This window comes from Lepisosteus oculatus, chromosome 6 (assembly GCF_040954835.1).
Source record: "Lepisosteus oculatus isolate fLepOcu1 chromosome 6, fLepOcu1.hap2, whole genome shotgun sequence".
NCBI classification, from domain to species: domain Eukaryota; kingdom Metazoa; phylum Chordata; class Actinopteri; order Semionotiformes; family Lepisosteidae; genus Lepisosteus; species Lepisosteus oculatus.
The window spans coordinates 59724769-59743216 of NC_090701.1; the positions used below are offsets into that span (position 1 = coordinate 59724769).

The 18448-nt window shown below is 38.4% G+C and overlaps 1 protein-coding gene and 1 long non-coding RNA gene across 3 annotated transcripts in view; one reads left to right on the forward strand and one right to left on the reverse strand.

Annotated features, from left to right (window-relative positions):
- osbpl1a (oxysterol binding protein-like 1A) overlaps window positions 1-18448 on the forward strand; it is a 53265-nt gene that overhangs the window by 8343 nt on the left and 26474 nt on the right. For both annotated transcript variants that reach the window (XM_006634049.3, XM_015353841.2), the window contains exons 8-16: window positions 720-787; window positions 1256-1300; window positions 1533-1606; window positions 1702-1765; window positions 1883-1978; window positions 2861-2983; window positions 3472-3553; window positions 6157-6263; window positions 17790-17952. In XM_006634049.3, the coding sequence (XP_006634112.2) occupies window positions 720-787; window positions 1256-1300; window positions 1533-1606; window positions 1702-1765; window positions 1883-1978; window positions 2861-2983; window positions 3472-3553; window positions 6157-6263; window positions 17790-17952 (822 nt within the window). The remainder of the gene's footprint in view (window positions 1-719; window positions 788-1255; window positions 1301-1532; window positions 1607-1701; window positions 1766-1882; window positions 1979-2860; window positions 2984-3471; window positions 3554-6156; window positions 6264-17789; window positions 17953-18448) is intronic.
- On the reverse strand, window positions 3881-8401 carry LOC107078153 (uncharacterized). Its single transcript, XR_001479142.2, has 2 exons — window positions 8314-8401; window positions 3881-4089 (listed from the first exon to the last, which is right to left on the reverse strand). It is a non-coding gene; the product is annotated as an uncharacterized lncRNA (long non-coding RNA).

Sequence of the window (18448 nt, forward strand, 5' to 3'; positions counted from 1 at the left end):
CAGTCAAGTACAAGTATTGTGTCATCGAAGGTTTTCAGATGTTTATTTAACTGCCAATGCAGGAGAATGATTTAAGATCCATGGGACCTGCTTTCAATGTATGTGGCAGGCTGGTCTTTAAGGGGTTTGTTTAACAGCTGACCTGGCAGTAGAGGTCCTCAAGGAATCGATTACTTGCTAATAGATACACTGGGTTATAATTAGCTAATGAATTAATTATGGGTGGTGGATCATTCCACATTCACACATGGGGGCCCTTTATGAGTAAGAATGTATGTACTGTATTCATGGTGTTGGTGTGTTTTAGTGGCTGTCTGTGAGGCTGTTCCAGAGTTGGTTAAAAGACCTGGCAGATCTCTGTAATGCCTCTTGTACTGTCCTGTTTCTAGTGAGCCATCTTGTCTAAGGGTGAATGAATTCTGCCACAGGCTAGTTTTCAGTCTAAGATTATAATAACTTATGTATACATATAAGCTTTGTATCTAAATATTTAAAGATTAATGGTAAAGTGTCTGATTTCTGTAATTTTTAATATGTATTATTAATGTCTATGCTTGCCTTTTTTGCGGCAGTTGAACATTTCATTAAGTTATGTGGACATTGTGCAGTTTGGTAATGAAAGAATGACTCATACTGTACTTCAATTTTAATTTAATACAATTAGCTGATGTCGTTTGACTGATCTGAAGGAATGGCCTTCTCTCTTCTCCCATTACCAGATCAGACTGCGTTTGACCTTGTTAACAGTGCTGAGATTAAACAGATTCTTGAAGGCAATTATCTGAAGGTTAGTATTTATTAAGGGTAAAATAAACTGTAAAACTTCTGTTAAAACTAGTGATTCTCTAATGGTTGTGACCTTTTTAGTTTATGGACTTATTATTCAACTTTACCAAACTTACTACTAGTATTTGGCAAGCTCTGGGGAATTTCAAAATTTAATGTGCAAATCAAGATTTTTTTTACCTCATTAGAACTGAGTTATGTGTATAGTTATCAATGAATTAATGAAATAACTCATCTTGATTTCTCTTGAATTCTTGAATTCATGCATTCTTTATTCTTTATTTTTGATGTGTACAAGATAGACCTGTTTTTTTTTCTTCTTTTTGGCTTGTGTTATTGTGTTATTGACATACCCTTGTGTGTTAATAACGGTATTAAGTATTGTATAAGACTTCTAATACAAGACTGCTTACCATTATTAGCGAAGTCTTTTTCCAGATCTTTACCTCTTTTTCCTTTTTTCTTTAAGGGTTTGAATCGAAATGTGCCATCATTTGAGGGACCTCTTTGGAAGGTAATTGTTTTATTAACTCAGCTGTGCAAATGTATAAAGTGTAGCAAACTGTGTTTAGGAATTTTATATTGCAAGTTCTCATATTCTTTAGGTAACCCGAAGAAAGCTCTCTTTATGTAGATACTTTGAATTTTGCTTTGGAACAGAATAGTGTTTTTTCTTTTGAATGCTGGAATACATTTTCAGAGAAAGATATGTGAGCAAGTGATTAGTTTCTGCGTCTCTTGCTCAGAGTTCTCGTTTTTTTGGATGGAGGTCCTACTGGGTGGTGCTCCAAGATGGTGTCCTATCCTGGTATGCTAAGCAGTAAGTGAACATTTTCTTCAGCTTTACAACAGTAATTCTGCTTCTTTTACTATCACATGTATGTTCAAATATCCGATTTGTTTTTTGTCCTTCAGGTCAGATGCAGCATCTAATAATCGGCGTCAGGGATCCAAGTCCTTAACTCAAGCTCATTGCACGGTAGGCTGGCTATCATAGCAATTTCTGCTTAGTTGTGGATTGACAGCTACCGTACATATAGAGAACGACTAGTATAGAAATTACTTTTACATTGTTTTTCATGTTTTGTTATTTAAGGTCAAAGCGAAAGACAACAGCCACTTTTCCATCAAATGTTTTGATGACAGTATTCATCTCTTCAAAGTTCATCCGAAAAATGAAGTGACAATAAAAGTGAGTTAAGCTGTGTATTCTATGTACATTTTGACAGCGCAAAGACACTTCTTTGTTTTCAATTACTCTTCTTAATTTTGATAGGGTTTATGTACTATCAAATCATTGGAAGGCATAAAGTATGGAATTTTATCTGAAGTAAACTTCAGGAAAACCATCTGCAAAACTAAATAATTCCATATAAATAAGATTTCACTTTGTGTTATTCCCCCTAAATTAAAACACCTACAGGATAAACGCATATACTGTCTGTAGCAGAGCGGCAGTAGGAGGAGTCACAGCAAACAGCAGTAAGAGTCGATGCCCCGTCTGAGCGGGCGGAGGCTCCGGTGTGAGACTAGCGAAAAAAAACTGGGGAGAAAAGAAAGCAACAAAAACAGGAAAAAGAATAATTCACCACTTGGAACAGCAGCTGGACTGTCCTTATTAAGCAGGGTCCAGACTGGGAGAAAACTAAAGAGAACTCCTCCTGCCCTGAATCCTGACAGCAGGACAGGGGAGGAAAAATTCAAGGCGAGATGGGAGAAAAGAAAAAGAAAAGAAAATTAAGCAAAAAAGTAGTCTTGACGCTCTCGTCACAATCCTCCTCTGGGGTTGTGGCTGGAAGGGTCTCCCCTTGCAGGGGTCTGCTCATCCTTCTGGGGAGGAGCTCCGTGTGTCTTAAAGGGCCCCACAACTGCGTATTGTCCTTAATCAGCCAGGACAGCTGCGGTCACTAAGGCAACGCGTCACCCTTAACCCAGGGCTCCGCCTCCTCACTGAACATTTCCCCATGTTACACCATGTGTATAAGTTATTTAACACTTTGTCAGTAAAAATTTAACTGTGACAAAAAGTGCATTTTCTATGAGTTAGCTAGTGACTGCTGCTGTCTGTTTGAAGAAATGGCTGGACACGATTGAGGAGCATGCAGCCTACAGCACTCACTACTGTTCCCAAGAGCAGGGCAGTGAAGAGGATGAGGAGGATGGGGTGTCTGTGAGGGAGCTGAGTGACTCTCTGCAGGTAGGTGACTCTCTAGCTGAGAGGACCTGGAATCTGAAACTATGTGCAATTCTCTTTACACACGAGGTAACCTGCAATCACCATGCACATTGAATTTTTAGCCCTTGTGCAAGCCCACTACAGGCAGTGTGTAAGATAGCTCATACCCTAAGGTATAAGGAAACAAGCAAGTGTTCCGTCCATACTTTTAATGAATGGCAGGATGGATTGAGTGGATCAATTACCAAACAACTACCAAACAGGCTGGAATCCTCCTTTCATTTTGACGCAAAAAATGGCTTCACGAGTAAAAGTGACATGCAAGTAAGGTTTAAACCTAAGTAGTACAAATTGTTCTTCTGGGAGCACTTAGGTGAAGTGTTTTTTTCTGTAATGTTCTGTGTCACTTCAGAGTTTTAGTTAGCGTGGTTTATCAGTTGTTTGTGACAGCAACTTATTTTCACCAGTTTTTTGTCTCTCAGCGAGTGTTTGTGTTTCTTCCATCGCAGAAAGCTCAAGTTTGCCAACAGAAGCTCGAGACGGCAGTGTCTAATTTTCTTGCCATGGTGAAAAATGACAAGGTGGCTCAAGGTGAGACTTTTCCTCTCCTGCTGTTCTTAAATATCCCTTATGAAGTCTGCAGGTTTGCACTCATGATCAGAAAGGTAGTATATTCTTAAAGTGTTTTCCTGATGGGCAATAGTCTTAAAGTGGCTTTTGGAGAAGGGGAGTAGCCAGTCTCAAATTTAAAAATCCTTCATTTTTATACTAAAATCTATGTCTAATTTGGATGTGTTGCAGATATTTTATGTTTCCTTCCTGTGTGATTCTATGCCTTAAGAACTTTGTTTTTTTATTTTGGTTCAATCTAGCATTAGAAGTTTTTTTTAGGTAGATTTAAATGGTGACCTCAAGGAATCGGGTATTGTGATTTGAATTTTCTTTATTAGCAGAACACTTTCAGATGTAGGATAGTACATTTTCAATAACTCAGTATACCTGCAAATGATTCTAAACAGAGAAATAAATTAATCTAAAATACTGGGACCTGGTTGTTTGAGTACCCTTGTTGCAGGCTGTTGGAATCTTCAACATCCATTTTTCCCCTGGACATTAGACTTGTGTGTCTGTGCGACGAAAGAAAAGAAAAAGATTCTCTCAAACACTTTATTTTGTGTATACTGTGCAATCATAACCTCCCTCATATGAAAAGCAGTGATGTATATTGGCAAAATTACAGCAATACATATAATATTGGTCAAAAACCATTTTGCTGATTAAGAGATCTTTAAGTGCAGACTGACTTCAGTGGATCACACATTGCGTTAGAAGAGATTTACTGACAAGTGTGTCTATTGTATTCAGATGAGTTGTGAACCCATGATATAAACATGTATGTCATAGAATCTGGAAATCTTTAAGAGGTGTGTCAAAGATCAGTTTTATAAGTGTGCAGTGTAATAATACTTTCACTTTCTGTATTCCCAGGTCAGGGAAAAGGCTTTTAACACTGTCACCCGTTTGATACAGAATATTATCAGGCAAAGGTCTCGCTTGTCAGAGACCACTCACTGGCGGTTAGTTTCTGAACAGAAATGATAAATCAATAGGATAACACTGTTACAGACTTAACGGCTTAAAAGTTATTTTTGGAAATGCCGATTAGCTCATATGATCTGTCTGTTGAAAATAACTGACAGTGATATTTGTGACTAACATATGTAAAGAACTGTTTTAATTAAAATGCTATGTGTACTGCAAGAATTTAAAATTTAGTGTAGGCTTGGTTAGAATATCCTTATGTTTAGATGGTTGTTGCTTTTTGATTGTTTTGAGGTAAAAAATTAAAATAAACATTCTACTTCATGAGTGAATATGGAGTTGGGTTGTTTTGACACTAATTGTAACAAAGTTAACTTGCCAATCTGTACTATAAAAGTTAATGGGTTTATACTGAACACACTTGGTTAGTTAAATTATATTTCTTGTCTTTGACATAAGTTTCCATATTTTGTTATATACAGTATGACTTTATATATTGTGCTGAGCCAGCAGACCTTTTCACTATACAATTAAATGATAAAACAATTGGCAGTTTTCTCAAATTCAAAGGTCATTACTATAAAATTATTTGATGCTTTACGTTAACTCGCCTAATCTCACCAACTAATTTCATTTCAAGTACAGTGCATTGGCAAAAGTATTCAAAAGCTTGCACAATTATCTAATTTTGTTGTTTTAAATCTTACTGTCAGGACACATTGAATAAGCAATTAATAAATGTTGTATACACAACCTACACCATACATTCAAGGTAAAAAAAAAAAGTGAATTAATAATATAAAAAAAACACAAAAGTCATGATTGCATATGTATTCAAACCCTTTCCTATGGCGAACTTAAATTAACTTTGGTGCATAAAAGTATCTATTATCTGTATCTATATATTAAATACACCTGTCAATAAGGTCCCTCAGTCGGTCAAGTGAATGTGGGGTACTCTGGGATGTACTGTAGTTGCATAAAGGAACAGATCAGGAGAAGGGTGCTAAACATTTCAAATAACTCTTAATATCTCATTGAGCATTGAGAAATCAGTCATTAAGAAGTGAAGACGTGTAGTAATTCTGTTGATCAGGCGATCACTACAAACAGATCAACAGGCCAGCAGTGACTCTGTAACAGAGTTGAGTGGCTGACATGGGAGAAAATGTCCATGGGTCAGCAATATCCCAGTTGCTTCACAAAGGAGACTTTCATGGAACTGAAAAAAATCCTACATAGGGTAATGCAAACATGGCAAAAGATTTTGTGGTCTGACAAGACAAAATTGGACATTTTGTGGTCTAAATGCAGTGTTACATCTGACAAAATCCCATAGTGCATCATTCTTCCTGTGAGGCTTGGTGGTGGAGAAGTATATTATTGTTCTGCTGGGACTGGGGATGTTGCCAAGACTTGGGGAACAAAGATGGAGCACAGAGTACTGACAAATCTAAGAGGAAAATGTTCTTCATTCTTAAACTCTGAGATGGGCAAAAATGGCTTGCTTTTTTTTCTTTCTGTGTAATGATTTGTGTTTTTCCTTTTGAAGGAGCCCGTTTGTCGAAGTCATCCCCAGTTGTTTCATGTCGGGTCAGAATGTTTTAAACCTGAATGTCAAGGTTTGAAACTGGTCCTCTGTCTTGCACCAGGATTGCTGCCTCCAGTGCTGCAGAATGTGAAGGAGCTGTCTGAGCTTTCCTCGGAGACCTGCTCAGCCCTGAGAGACTGCCTCGCATTGTTCTCCAAGCAGGAGGGGGTTTGTATTTCTGTACCATTTAGTGCCTTATCATTTACATTTCAAGTCCAACACGATATACTGTACAGATACCTGTTACACATGTCCATGTGTTCAATTGCTTTTACAGTGTGTGTATTTTGGGTATTCTATTAACACCTTAACTTGAATAGATTTTAATTACTATAGTAATGTGTTTTTAATACTTAGCCCTTCTATTCATACTAAGCATTTTCATTTTAATGTATCTGAGTGCTTGTGTGGTTTTCATATCTAATACTTAAAAATAACCTTTAACTGGTGTACATCATGCTTCATCTTGCTTCTGGAGCTGAATGGAACTGAGCTAAAATAGTTTTTAAATAATTGTATTAACAAGAATTAGGATCATGAGATTGTGCTCAACTCAAAACATGTCAGATTTGTATTTTTCAATGCATACCATAAAATGAAAAAAACGTCATTGTATTTAATGTAGTGAAATGAGGCTTATTAAGAATATAATTTGTTCTGTTGGTATTTTTAAAGCCAGCACACCTTTTTGTTTCAGTACATAATACGTTAAGCAACAATGATTACTCTTAAGCTGGTTGTATGGTAAGTAGCATGTAATGGTCTTGTAGTTCGTGGACAAGATCTCTGCTAGGGTGCATTTTGTTGTGTGGAGTATTTACCTGTTGTTAATTTTGCTGTAAATATAGCAATATGTCTCTGCCATGTGGTAATTTTTTTAAAAGAAAAACTAGAAAAAAGTATTTCTGGGAGTTTGGTTTCTGGTTTGACTCTTCTGCTTTGTGCATCCCCTGGTCTGAAACATACTGAACCGTATTATTTTCTCAGTTGTAATGGAAGTGAAGCAAATCCTCTTGTCATTAAAGTGTTTAACAATAATGGTTCTATATTTAAATTTCCCACTAAATAATTTTCTATAATAGCTTTGCTATAACTAAAGTCAGTAGAAATCATATGTACTACAGTACTTATCCATGGGCAAAATCCTTTATTTCCTTTTTTATGTATTGCCTCTGCCCTTTGAAGCAATTATGATTGTACTTGCCCCTTTTTTTATGTCAGCAGTCTATTGCAGACCTAATAGCCCCCAGTATTACCAGATAAAAATTTTGACACTCAAAAGTCACTCATCTATAATCTTGCATACTGTAACGTGATACATTTTCAATACGACCTCTGGAGTTTACAATGCTCCTTTTTTCCGGTGCTATAATGTACTAGGTGTTGCTTCCAGAGATGTGGATCGTAAAGTCTTTATTATAATAAAGAATTTGGCAATTTTTTCACCTTTTTATGTAGTAGTTTTATGCATACTGTAGCCTGCAATAAGCTATATGATGTAACAAATGTGTTAAGTGATAAAATAAGCTCTGTGTTCTGTTTCTGTTGCCAGAATGCTTGCCGGTTCAGTTGTTTATTTCTACTGTAGCTACATGCACACCTGTCCTACACAGGATTGTGCCCTTGGGAAGGAAACATCACTGTAATCCACTGTAAGGCGCGAGACAGGGATGGGGATTTTTTTTCTGCTGAGGTTGGCAATTAGCCGGGAGATCTTCACTCGCATACACGCTCACTCAAGGGAGCTGCACCGTTCTGAGAATTCGAACAGTAATGAACAGAAGCTGGTAAGATAACAGAGAGACGCGGGATATCAACAACACTAAACCGAGGTATTTGCTAAGTTGTAATAAATTTGTTTTGGCTCTTTTGGATCCGAGTTTAGGGTAGGCATTTCTTATAGTACTTGATGGCTACTAAGTAGGTGTTTTAAAAGTGCAGGATACATATTGCATGCTATAAATGACACAACACCATGATCTGAAGTCTTGAAACATTTTCTGCTTTATGTTTAGCTTTGCCCTGGATACGTGTATTAAAGGGTAACACTGGTGTGATATTTATAGTAAATCTGCAGTACATATTTTATGCATCTAGTAATCTGCTTACGAGAGGTGACTGTATTAAAAGATTTGAAGAAAATATAAATGTCTGTCAAGCTTGTGTTCATATTGTATGATACCTTAAACAGGTTTAAATAGAAGCCTTTGAAACTTACCTTTTTAGAGTTGAATTGGTGTCTGAATAGTCCGTTGGATTATTAGTTATGAAATGATTGTTTTGTAAGGATCTGCGTCCAATAAATGTGAAGATGTAGTACAGAGAGCTGTATTTACTTAAAAACTTAATTCCAGCCTTGTTGTAAGTGCAGTGGACTTTGTAGTTGAGCAGAGTTGAGCATGCCTGGTGAGGGTTGTAAACGATATGCTGTCTGTTGGATGTTTAGCTCCTTGTTTTAAACATTAGTTTGTAAATTATATAATCATGAAAAATATATAATGTACATTGAAATAAACCCAAACTTTTTATATACAGTATCTCTTTAAAACATTTTTTACAATCTTATGTTTAGAGCATTTTTTATTTAATAATATTGTCTGCACCAACCTTTCTTTCTTAATGTGAAAGACTTAAGTTCTTCATTTTGGTATTGTATTAAAGAATTCATAATTGTGTAAAATGTGTAAAGCTGTTATACTTGGGTGGTCAGGTAATCGTTCAACAAAAGCCTAAGTACACATACATGAGGAAGATGTTTTTTTTTCCCCCAAGTAGGTTTCACCAAGATTTGGGAAATGCTAATTATGTGCATTATAGATTGATTTGCTGGTGTAGACTTTGTCAAACCAGTTGTTTCTTTTAATGAGGCTGTCTTGTAACATTCAATGTTACCACCTCTTCATCTTTTGCAAAATTTGATCTCATTGCAATCTGAGTGGTTTGACCTCATCATGTTGTAGATATTAAGTGGGGTTTTGTGTTGATGTGGTGCTGGTGGGCCTCTGGACAAGACTCTGTAAACTGGGGACACGTGCTGCCCCTCATATGAGCAGAGCTCCTGGCTACTCAATGTTTGCATGGAGGGTGTTCAGGAATCCCTCCTTGTGAAGAGTGCAATGGAAAATTCAAGTCACTGTCATGGAAAGTGCAGGGGATAGTTATTGAATTTTATTCATCTTCTGAAAAGTTGGGAACCCAAGCAGAGGTTTACAGCGGCACAGATACTGCTTTGCCTTTTGAAGTTATTGGGCAGGATGACTGTTTTTAAAAAAGAAGCAGAACCATATCAAATGAGCATGTAGTGGGAAACCCTGAATCGGTTGAATAAAGAGTTAAATAAAGCTGAATGGATTATACAGGCTTTCTGCATATGCAGTAGGTATGATAATGGTATTGCGCTAATCCTTGCGCTGTCTGTTATATTTGCTGTCTAAAGGCCTGCTCCTGGGTGTACTGCACTGTTACTTTCCCCATTGTGATCATATTATTGTAGGTTTTGCCTAACAAGCTGTGCTTTTGAACGTAATGGTAATTCAACATGGTCATGTCATGCATGTCTTAAGAAGGCAGATTTAGCTGGAGTATATTTTATATAAACTTGTCATACTCCATTATAATTAGAATAATTGATTTTTGTAGGCATTATGTTTAAGATAGCTGTATAGGCTAAACATGAAACTTCAGAGAGACAATGTTTTTAGTGACAAAGATTTTAATTAGCGATTTAAATTGAGGTTTTCCCATTGTCATTTAGTTCCATTTAAATGTCATTAGAGAACACATTGGAAACATTGCATTACAAATGAGCTTTAATTAAATTACTTCTAGTAATTCAATGTTTTAATGCTTTTTGGAAAGTGTTAAAAAGTCTTTAAAAGTTCCCTCACCTGCCCCTTCCATGGGAAGAGGATAAACAGTTTGGACAGAGCAGCTGCATAAACAGAAACTGCCTCCTCTCTTGTATCTTGGTGAAATGTATTGAGGCTGAACAACCACTGCACAACCCTCAAGACAAACCTGGGACCAATACCACATTTTTGATATGCAGTGAAAAAGATCATGTGAAACCCCTATCTACTGAGAGGACTTCTGATATCAATGATGCAGTGTGATATGATGTTACTTAATGTATGCACCTACTCTATGGTAAAAAAAAATCTTTATCATATTAGTGTGGTTTTAGGTCACTATGAAGAGAAGACAACACTATGGATGCCCCTCCAGGCAATCATTTTTTAGGAAATATTATATTTGTGTCTAGATTCTTGCAATTAATTATGGATTATCCTCTGTATGTGAATGTTAGTTCACATAAGAGTAAATTGTCCAACAATAAGGGACCAGTGCCTGAGGGGGAGTGAACAGTACCAGAGGAGATCAATCTTAATTAACATAGGGTAAGCTGAGGCCACAACTGTCTGATCATCTAATTATGATTTGACACTGTTCCCTGAGTAATCTCATCTGAAGCAAAAGTTTTTTTTTTCAGGTGCACTTTGAATTGAGGGCAGCCTTGAAGGGTATGTTCACTTTTAGGACATTGAAGGGCAGTGATCTAAATGTCTCAGTGACCTCTGTAGGTTGTGATATGAATCTAAGAATCATCTGACTGGTGAAGATGCTGAGTCAAGATTTTATTAACTTTGCTTCTTCTCAAAGAAGCACAATGCAATTTTCTATAATTAAAACAGGTGTTTTATTATTTTTAGTACTTAAAAAGTTAAATTTAATTTGCCCCCAAATAACTACAAATGTGGAATGGGAGAAGCAGCACCACGATCTGGGCTTTAGGTTGGATCCTTGTTTATGGTACAGTCTGTATTATGCTGCATAGGTTATGAAATTCTCTCTCCATGCAGGCAGAACTTCAGTGTTTACCACTGAGCTGTACCTAAATACCCTGAGGCATTATAGAAAAAACAAACTGCAAATGGTCACAGACCGAATTAAAATCTGGTCAGAAATGAGGTTGGAGTTCAAGTGCCAAAAGCCCCATGATTGAGTGTGGTCTGAAACTGTTTTCCGTAACTTAGAGAACATCACATAGCTGTACTATGAATATATGTTCACACACTGAAAGAAGCGGTGTAATCTCGTGGAAAATGTGATAAACATTTCCAGGTAATGTCCTGGGAGTAAGCACTAGTGCTGTTTATTACAAGACTTTTGTACCCACCAGTGAAAGCTAGCATGATACCACACCCTTCACAGAAACCTGGTAGGGACCTTTCAGTTGTTCTGTCAAGAGATGTATATAATGTACAGTAACAGAATTCTGTTCCTAGCATCCATAAAGTACTCCCTGAGTTTACTGTCCAATGTTTTAATCTTTTCAGCAAATTCGGATCACTACAGATCTTTGTAATAGTGCTGTTCATTCAGGTTAATTTTCCATTTAATGAGTTGAATACCCTTCCTGAACAATTAATTCTAAGCAGCATGATAGCCTTGCCTAATATGACAAGACCTCATAATGTCTTGTTTTGTACTCCAGTCTGTACTGTATCTCTCTGTCAATTATTATTGTTCAGTTAATGTATCATTTAGCAACTTAAATTATCTTTTAATTATCAGTGAAACATAAGCAGGTGATGTGAAAAACTGTCCACGCAGGATGCCTACTTTCCATGAATAAGCCTAGCAGGAGCTATGCGTTTCTGAAATTGATAAATTAATTATTCGGGAATCCAGACATACAAGAAACTCCTACAACCCCCGGCATCTGGATTTGACTTCTGAAAGTAACAGCAAGCATTCCTCCAGTGAGCATACTGGTGGCGTAGATGCCAGATCCACTATCGCAGCATCAACTTAGAAAGGCAGGACATTTCAACAGAAGATAGTGTCAACATTCATGTGGCTCATTAATGCCAAGAAGGGAGTTTATCGTTTATCAAAAATGGGTACAGCATATTTCATCACGTGACAGAAAGATTGTGAAAGTATGAAGAGTCACCATGAAGTGCCAAGCAAAACGGCATGTGTAATGATAGATTTTGTATTGCACTGGGCACTGAAGCCACCAAAAATAACTTCATTGGCAGGAGTGCAGCACAATGGAACTCATTCTCCACAACACGGAGAAGAGCTTTCTTTTTGTGTTAGGGTACAGGGGAATGGGTAAGAAAATGCTGTGTGATTACATTTCAAATCAGCATTCTTGGATTTGGAAAGGCACTTTGTAAGAAGTTATTATTTTGGGACACCCCCTAGTAATATTGAAATTATGGTGCCTGTATCTTCTCTTTCTTGTGTTGAGGCGACCCAAGACATCCCTGCTAGTGTTAAGGGGGAGGGGAGGGTCCCCTACCCGCATAGAGGTTCCCTTTATCACAAGTGGTCGTTGGCTTTGCTGCAATAAGTGAAAACACCCCCAAATGTTAAGGTCTCATATGTCAGGACTTCAAATTTCATAGCCTTGCTTTTTAAGTGACATTGCTGTGTATTTGTGTTTGTTGGTGAGTTTCTGTGCAGAGCTGCATGGTTCTCCAGTGGTCTGAGTGAAGTATAACCATATTCAGCCTTAATGAAGCAGAGGGCCGCTAACCCTAATTCAGCTTAATCAATAAAGCGGAAAATCAGTATGACTTATTTTTGCCCCATGGTTGCCGCTCCCTTGGATTTCATGTCAAACTGCATTGAAGTGGGCTGTGCGGTTCCCAAGAGACTCCTGGCACCCTTGCGCTTTCATGGTTGTGGGTGCTTGTCCTGGATTTGACCCCCATTAGTGCCATGGCTGGCAACAGCAGGTCACACAATAATGGACGCCATTCATACCTGTGATATGGATATTCATCCATCATTAGACAGCTGGCTAGGTTCACGGCAACTCGGAGCATTTATCTGAAGCTTGGAGTGCTCAACAGGACTACACTGCGGATGCGTTCCAGTCCGCTCCGTTGTTGGGAATCCAGAGGTTGAGCCTCTGTACAGTCAACCCGCAGCTGTTACCACACAGCCTGCCTCTGAATCCCTCGAATGCTTCAACTCCTTTGTTCTTTCAAGCTGCTTGATCCATCAGCGCAAGCCATAACCTACCTACTGTACCACATGGACATACAGATGGTTTTATCTTGCTAGACTGGGTCCTTTGATTTGAATTGATTAGTTAGTAGTTAAGTGATCCAGTGTTCTCATCCAGCTGCTGCTCAAGAGAAGCCAGGGAATCGGTTTTGAACACATGCCTGGGCAGCTCGTTCCCGACTCTCACAGCCCTCCGCTAGCTTTCATCCTTGTTTGGCCTCCTGCAGGAGCCGCTTGGAGCCGGACGGATCGACCTTACTGCTGTCTTGGTGTAATTAAAGTGATGTTAAACATGAGGAGGAAAGCGTCAGACTCAGCTTGCTATTATAATAGTTCAGTCACGGTCATTGGCTTTTCAGGTGATGTCAGGGAGCACGTGCATTAGAAGAAACTCTGTCTCTCAGGCTATTTTAGAAACATCTCTAAGTAGGATAGACTGAAAGCAGTATGTTGGTTGGTTCCTATGAGAGAGAAGAGTAAGAGAGAGAGAATCGTCCTGAATTATTTCATTGATCACTGTGGAGAGGTCATTTATAGGTGCCTGACGCAGCAAAACTAAAAAATCTTTTTGGCTGGAAGTGAAGCTGCTGCTGGGGGTTGTGGCATGAAGTGTTGTTCCGATCTTCCCTTGATGCACACTGATGATCACTGAGTCGTCTGTTATCATCAGTGTCCTGTGAGAAAAGTTGGGATTACTCCCATCATTTGAAAACGTATGGATCAGACCTTTAATGTAAGTACAAATGTATATGTGTACTGTAAATGGATTGTTTTTCATCCTGTGCCATGACGAAACTCTTCAGTGCAATTTCTTAAAGGGCAATTTTAAAATTGTCAAAGAAGGAAGACGTGTTACTGACACTTCTGATGCAATGATAGTTCTTATTTGTGTTTTATCTGTTAACATGAAGAGCAAGAGTTCATTGTTCACTTGGGTTTGAGTGATGTTTGTGTTTCAGTAGTCTTGTTCTGGGTGGCAAACTTTTTTTGCTCATGTAATACTGTATATAATAGATCTGGACGACCTTGCTTATTGATCCCTTTAAAATACTATGATAAGATATAAAAAGAAAACGATTAACTTCTCGTCTTACCTTTACCCTCTGATGCAAAGGCTTGTTGTGAAATAGCTTGGAATTTGTGGCTGCAATTTAATCACTCTTGCTTGATGTACAGTAATAACAGGAATTCAATTATGCTTTCCTTCAAAATGTTTTGTTGAACATTTCTGTCTCTTTTATAAATGTTCTCACTGAGACATTCATGCTCAGAGGTGTGTGCTTTGTCATCTGTATAGGAGATCTTGCAGTTTGAAAGCCTGTGAATCGAAAGGCACAAGATTAAATTTTGCTGGATTAATTTTAACTACTAAATAGTTCATGGTGCCAAAATACATGTCCATCAGGTATCTAGTGGCTTAATTGAATGACAAATTATTTCAGCAAGCTGAGACTCACTGGTAAATGCCTTGTGAGAAAATGGGCTAGACTGACAAATTAAGTACAAACACTATTTTTCTGCTTTCCCAGTACCTAATATTCCATTTTGATTTATGTAGTTTACAGTCTTTGATATCCCTTTTCCAAATGCTGCAGTGGTTTAAAATTAGCTGTTAATATTGATACTGATCTCTTTGTAGTTCAAATTCTCTGTATTGTTTCCTGGAATGGTACAGTATATTCCAGGGCTGAACTTGTTTAACAGCAATGTTAATGCTAAAAAAAAAATCACTGTTCACTTCCTCCAGTTCCCGTTCTTATTCATATGAACCATTCCTTTAAAAGTTCTTTGTGAAATAAAAAAAAATCAGTGAGAGGTCTTTGTCTTTGTGATCAAAATTGTGCTTAAATGTGCAAGTCAATTGATTTGGTGTGAATTTGATGTCCGCCTGAGGTATTTTGCAGCATGTTAACAAAATCCTCAAATGGGAGGTGGAGAACCAATACATGTAGCTGAAGGAAGTGTATATCAGAGTTGAAATAATTCTGGAAGTGACTGGTGTCCCGGAACAATGATCTAGATCAGCGATGCCAAACCCTGCCCAGGGCCTCAGTTAGACAGGTTTTCACTCCAGCACCTCTTTACGAAATCTGGGGGAACTCGTTAGTGACTCACTTGGCGATGTAGTACATCGTTCCTCAGCTCTTCACTTACAGCTGTAAGTCCTCCACACGGCTGTGGCTCTCCTGGGGAACCCTCGACTCGGGCACCTTTCTCTTTTCCAACCGCTTCTTACAGTTCAGATTCGCTGAACAGCCAGAGCTGGGTACACCCTGTACTGGACGCCACTCCATCACAGGGCACGCTCAGGCGCGCGCACACACACACAGAGAAAAAACAGCAACAGGGTCCTACTTTGCACACTGCTAATAAAACTGCTAAAAATATTTATTCAGATATCTTGAATTGTATGTCCAGGATTTCCGATATGTGTCCGGGTTTATTTTTTTCAAGGAGTAAAACATGAGTTGCTATAGCTTAAATTTTTAATAAAAACATCCAGGTGAAATGCTGCTGCTGAGTCTGAGTTATGGTTACAACTCTAATTACAGTGTATAAATTTATAATATATGATGTTGGGTGAAACTAAAAGCAAGGTGATGCCTTAACTTGCTAAAAACTAAGGTTGCTGCTGTAAGAAGTGTTGGAGAGGCCAGCAGGTGGTGCTCTCTCTGTGTGGGTCCTAATACCCCTGTATAGTGGAGCTGTAAAAAGGCTCCGTCCTCTTCCGCTATGCCCTACCTAAAGGCACGTTGTCCTTCCAAAGGACTCTCAGGTTTATTCAGAGTTCCCGGATCCTTTTCCAAGGTGCCTTACAAACCACTCTTCTGTACAAATCGGGTTTAGATTTTTTTCCAGAGCTTACATTTTTTAACATGTTTGGTAATATATAAGTGTTGCGATATTAACTAAAATGTGTTTAGTCTATTGATTAGATTTTAAAAAACTTTGTATTTAGTTTGGGCAGCACTGTGGCACGGTGGTTAGCATTGCTGCCTCGGTCCTGGGTTCAATTCCTGGGGTGTCTGAGTGGATTTTGTATGTTCTCCATGTGTTCGTGTGGGCTTCCACTGGGTGCTTTGGGTTCTTTCCACAGTCCAAAGACATAGGGGTAGGTTAATTATCTTCTGGGAGAATTGCTCCTAGGTATGTGTGCGAGTTTGTTTGTGGTCTGCGGTGGACTGGCAACTTGTCCAGGGTGCCTCCTGCTTTGTGCCCATTCTGGCCGAGAGAGGCTCTGGCACCCCCGTGACCTTGACATGGAAGAGCCAGTTCGGAAATGGAGGGATGTGCACAGGCCGGTGACATGTGAAGACTACAGTACCTGCCACCAGGCCTGGGCAGTCCGGAAGTCAAGTGTCAGAGAGCACAGTGAAGGGCAAAAAATCTTACTTTAAGTACAGTACAGTATGTCGAATGTATTTCAGGGCTTTCAATTTATACCCATTTCATTAATAAGATATTGCAAAAGGGTATATATTAACATCAGAAGTCCTTATTATAATGCCGTAGCAGAACGTCCCAATACAGTTTCGCCACAAATTAATTTAAGTGTGAATCCATAAGGATTTCTTTCAAATTTAATGTACAGTAAGTGCTCTGCTACTGTTAGTTTAATAAAATTTAATACTCCTGTGTAAAAAAGTTTTTTATTAATTCTGTGATTCTGCAGGAAAGAATAAATTAAGATACAGCAGAATTGCATTTTTGGTTTTTAAAAACAATAACTATATCTACTAACCTAATTGCTTATGAGAGTAAATTCAAGTTTATCAATGTTCTGCATGAGCTGAATGGCTGCTTCTCATTTGTAACTGTACTTACGTACTTTAAACCACTGCTGTGATAGCCAAAGTTATTACAGTATATTAGTCTATTTACCTCTAAAACGTCTTTCACAGAACTCAAGTTGTAGAAACGTATAATGATAAGGTGGGAAGTAACAGTTTGAAACCATTGGGGAGCAGCACATTCTAGATGTCTTTTTTGGTTTTGTGGACATTTCGAGGAGCAGCATCAGACAATGGGTACATGCTTTTCTGAAAGATGATATGTCACAGGAAGAACAGCAGAGCTCATGTTGCCCACCCTGATATCCAATCCTGCGGTTAGGCTGATCGCAGGACTGGGCTGCTCTTTCAGACAGGTGGTTGTGTTCCAGGCGGGAGAAACCTGAGCCGAGAGCCTGTTGGAACAATGATCTGCCTCCTTTGGAGGCCATGAGTTTGCACATGCCGGCTCAAGCAGACCACCTCCGCACTGTCAGAAATATAAATACTGGGATGTCCCAGAACTCTCCCACGTTTTTACCACTCTTACAATTAATGTAGCAAAAATACATCCTTTTAAAATGAAAGTTGGTCATGATGGCAACACAAATGATGTTTGCACACTTTAAATTTATTAGACTATAGTCTGTTGTACAACATATTGACCTTGATGTATAGGAAATATCCTGTGATGATAATAATAAAATTAGGTTCTGACCTTGAATATATGCATGCAGTATAGCTATGAATGAAAACTGTTTAAGTGAGATTTTTTGTCCTTAACAGATGTATGGACGTTTGCTTTCATTTGATTAATTGAAACAATGAACGATGGTATTTGTGAACTAGCAGGATACCGTCAGGTTAACATGCAGTTAACCGCCTCTGTGATTTGTTGTAGGTGCAGAACTTGAGGTTGGAGCAGGAGCAAGAGAAGACCAAGATTCTTTCGGAAGCCCTGCAGACTCTGGCCACTGAGCACCACGAGCTAGAGCAGTCCGTCGCTAAGGGATCTCCTCCACGGACGGCACTCAGTGAGGATGAGTTCTACGACGCTGTTTCTGGTGAGAGACAGTTCGTCTTCACACAGCCCTGTATCCTGCAACCTTTCAAGAAACCTCTGGGATCCTCAGATCCTTAATTAATATGCTAGCAATTAAAATAGACCTACTGTACAGGCCTCCCCTCATCTGTCTTGTGTTCTTAAAAATTAGTTTGTTTTTATACCATCATGGTAATCCATCTTCGTCTAATATAAATTCTCAATTGGTCAAGACCCCAGAAATGCTATCTAGAAAATGTGATTATATAACAGTTCTTAGAAACTACAATGTTACAAGAGGATTTGATCCTGTAGAGCAGACTTTGGGCTCTAAAGATATTTTCTAAACAGTTTACAGTTATATGCTAATGTTCCATGCTTGCATTGTTCGATGACAAAATAAAAATTAGTTATGGCCAACCTAGTAATGGTAATAAAATGCAAATATTAAAATTCAGACTAGTCTTTATGATTATCAACAGCTGCTATGTTTATAGTTTCCTTGTTGTTTGTAGCTC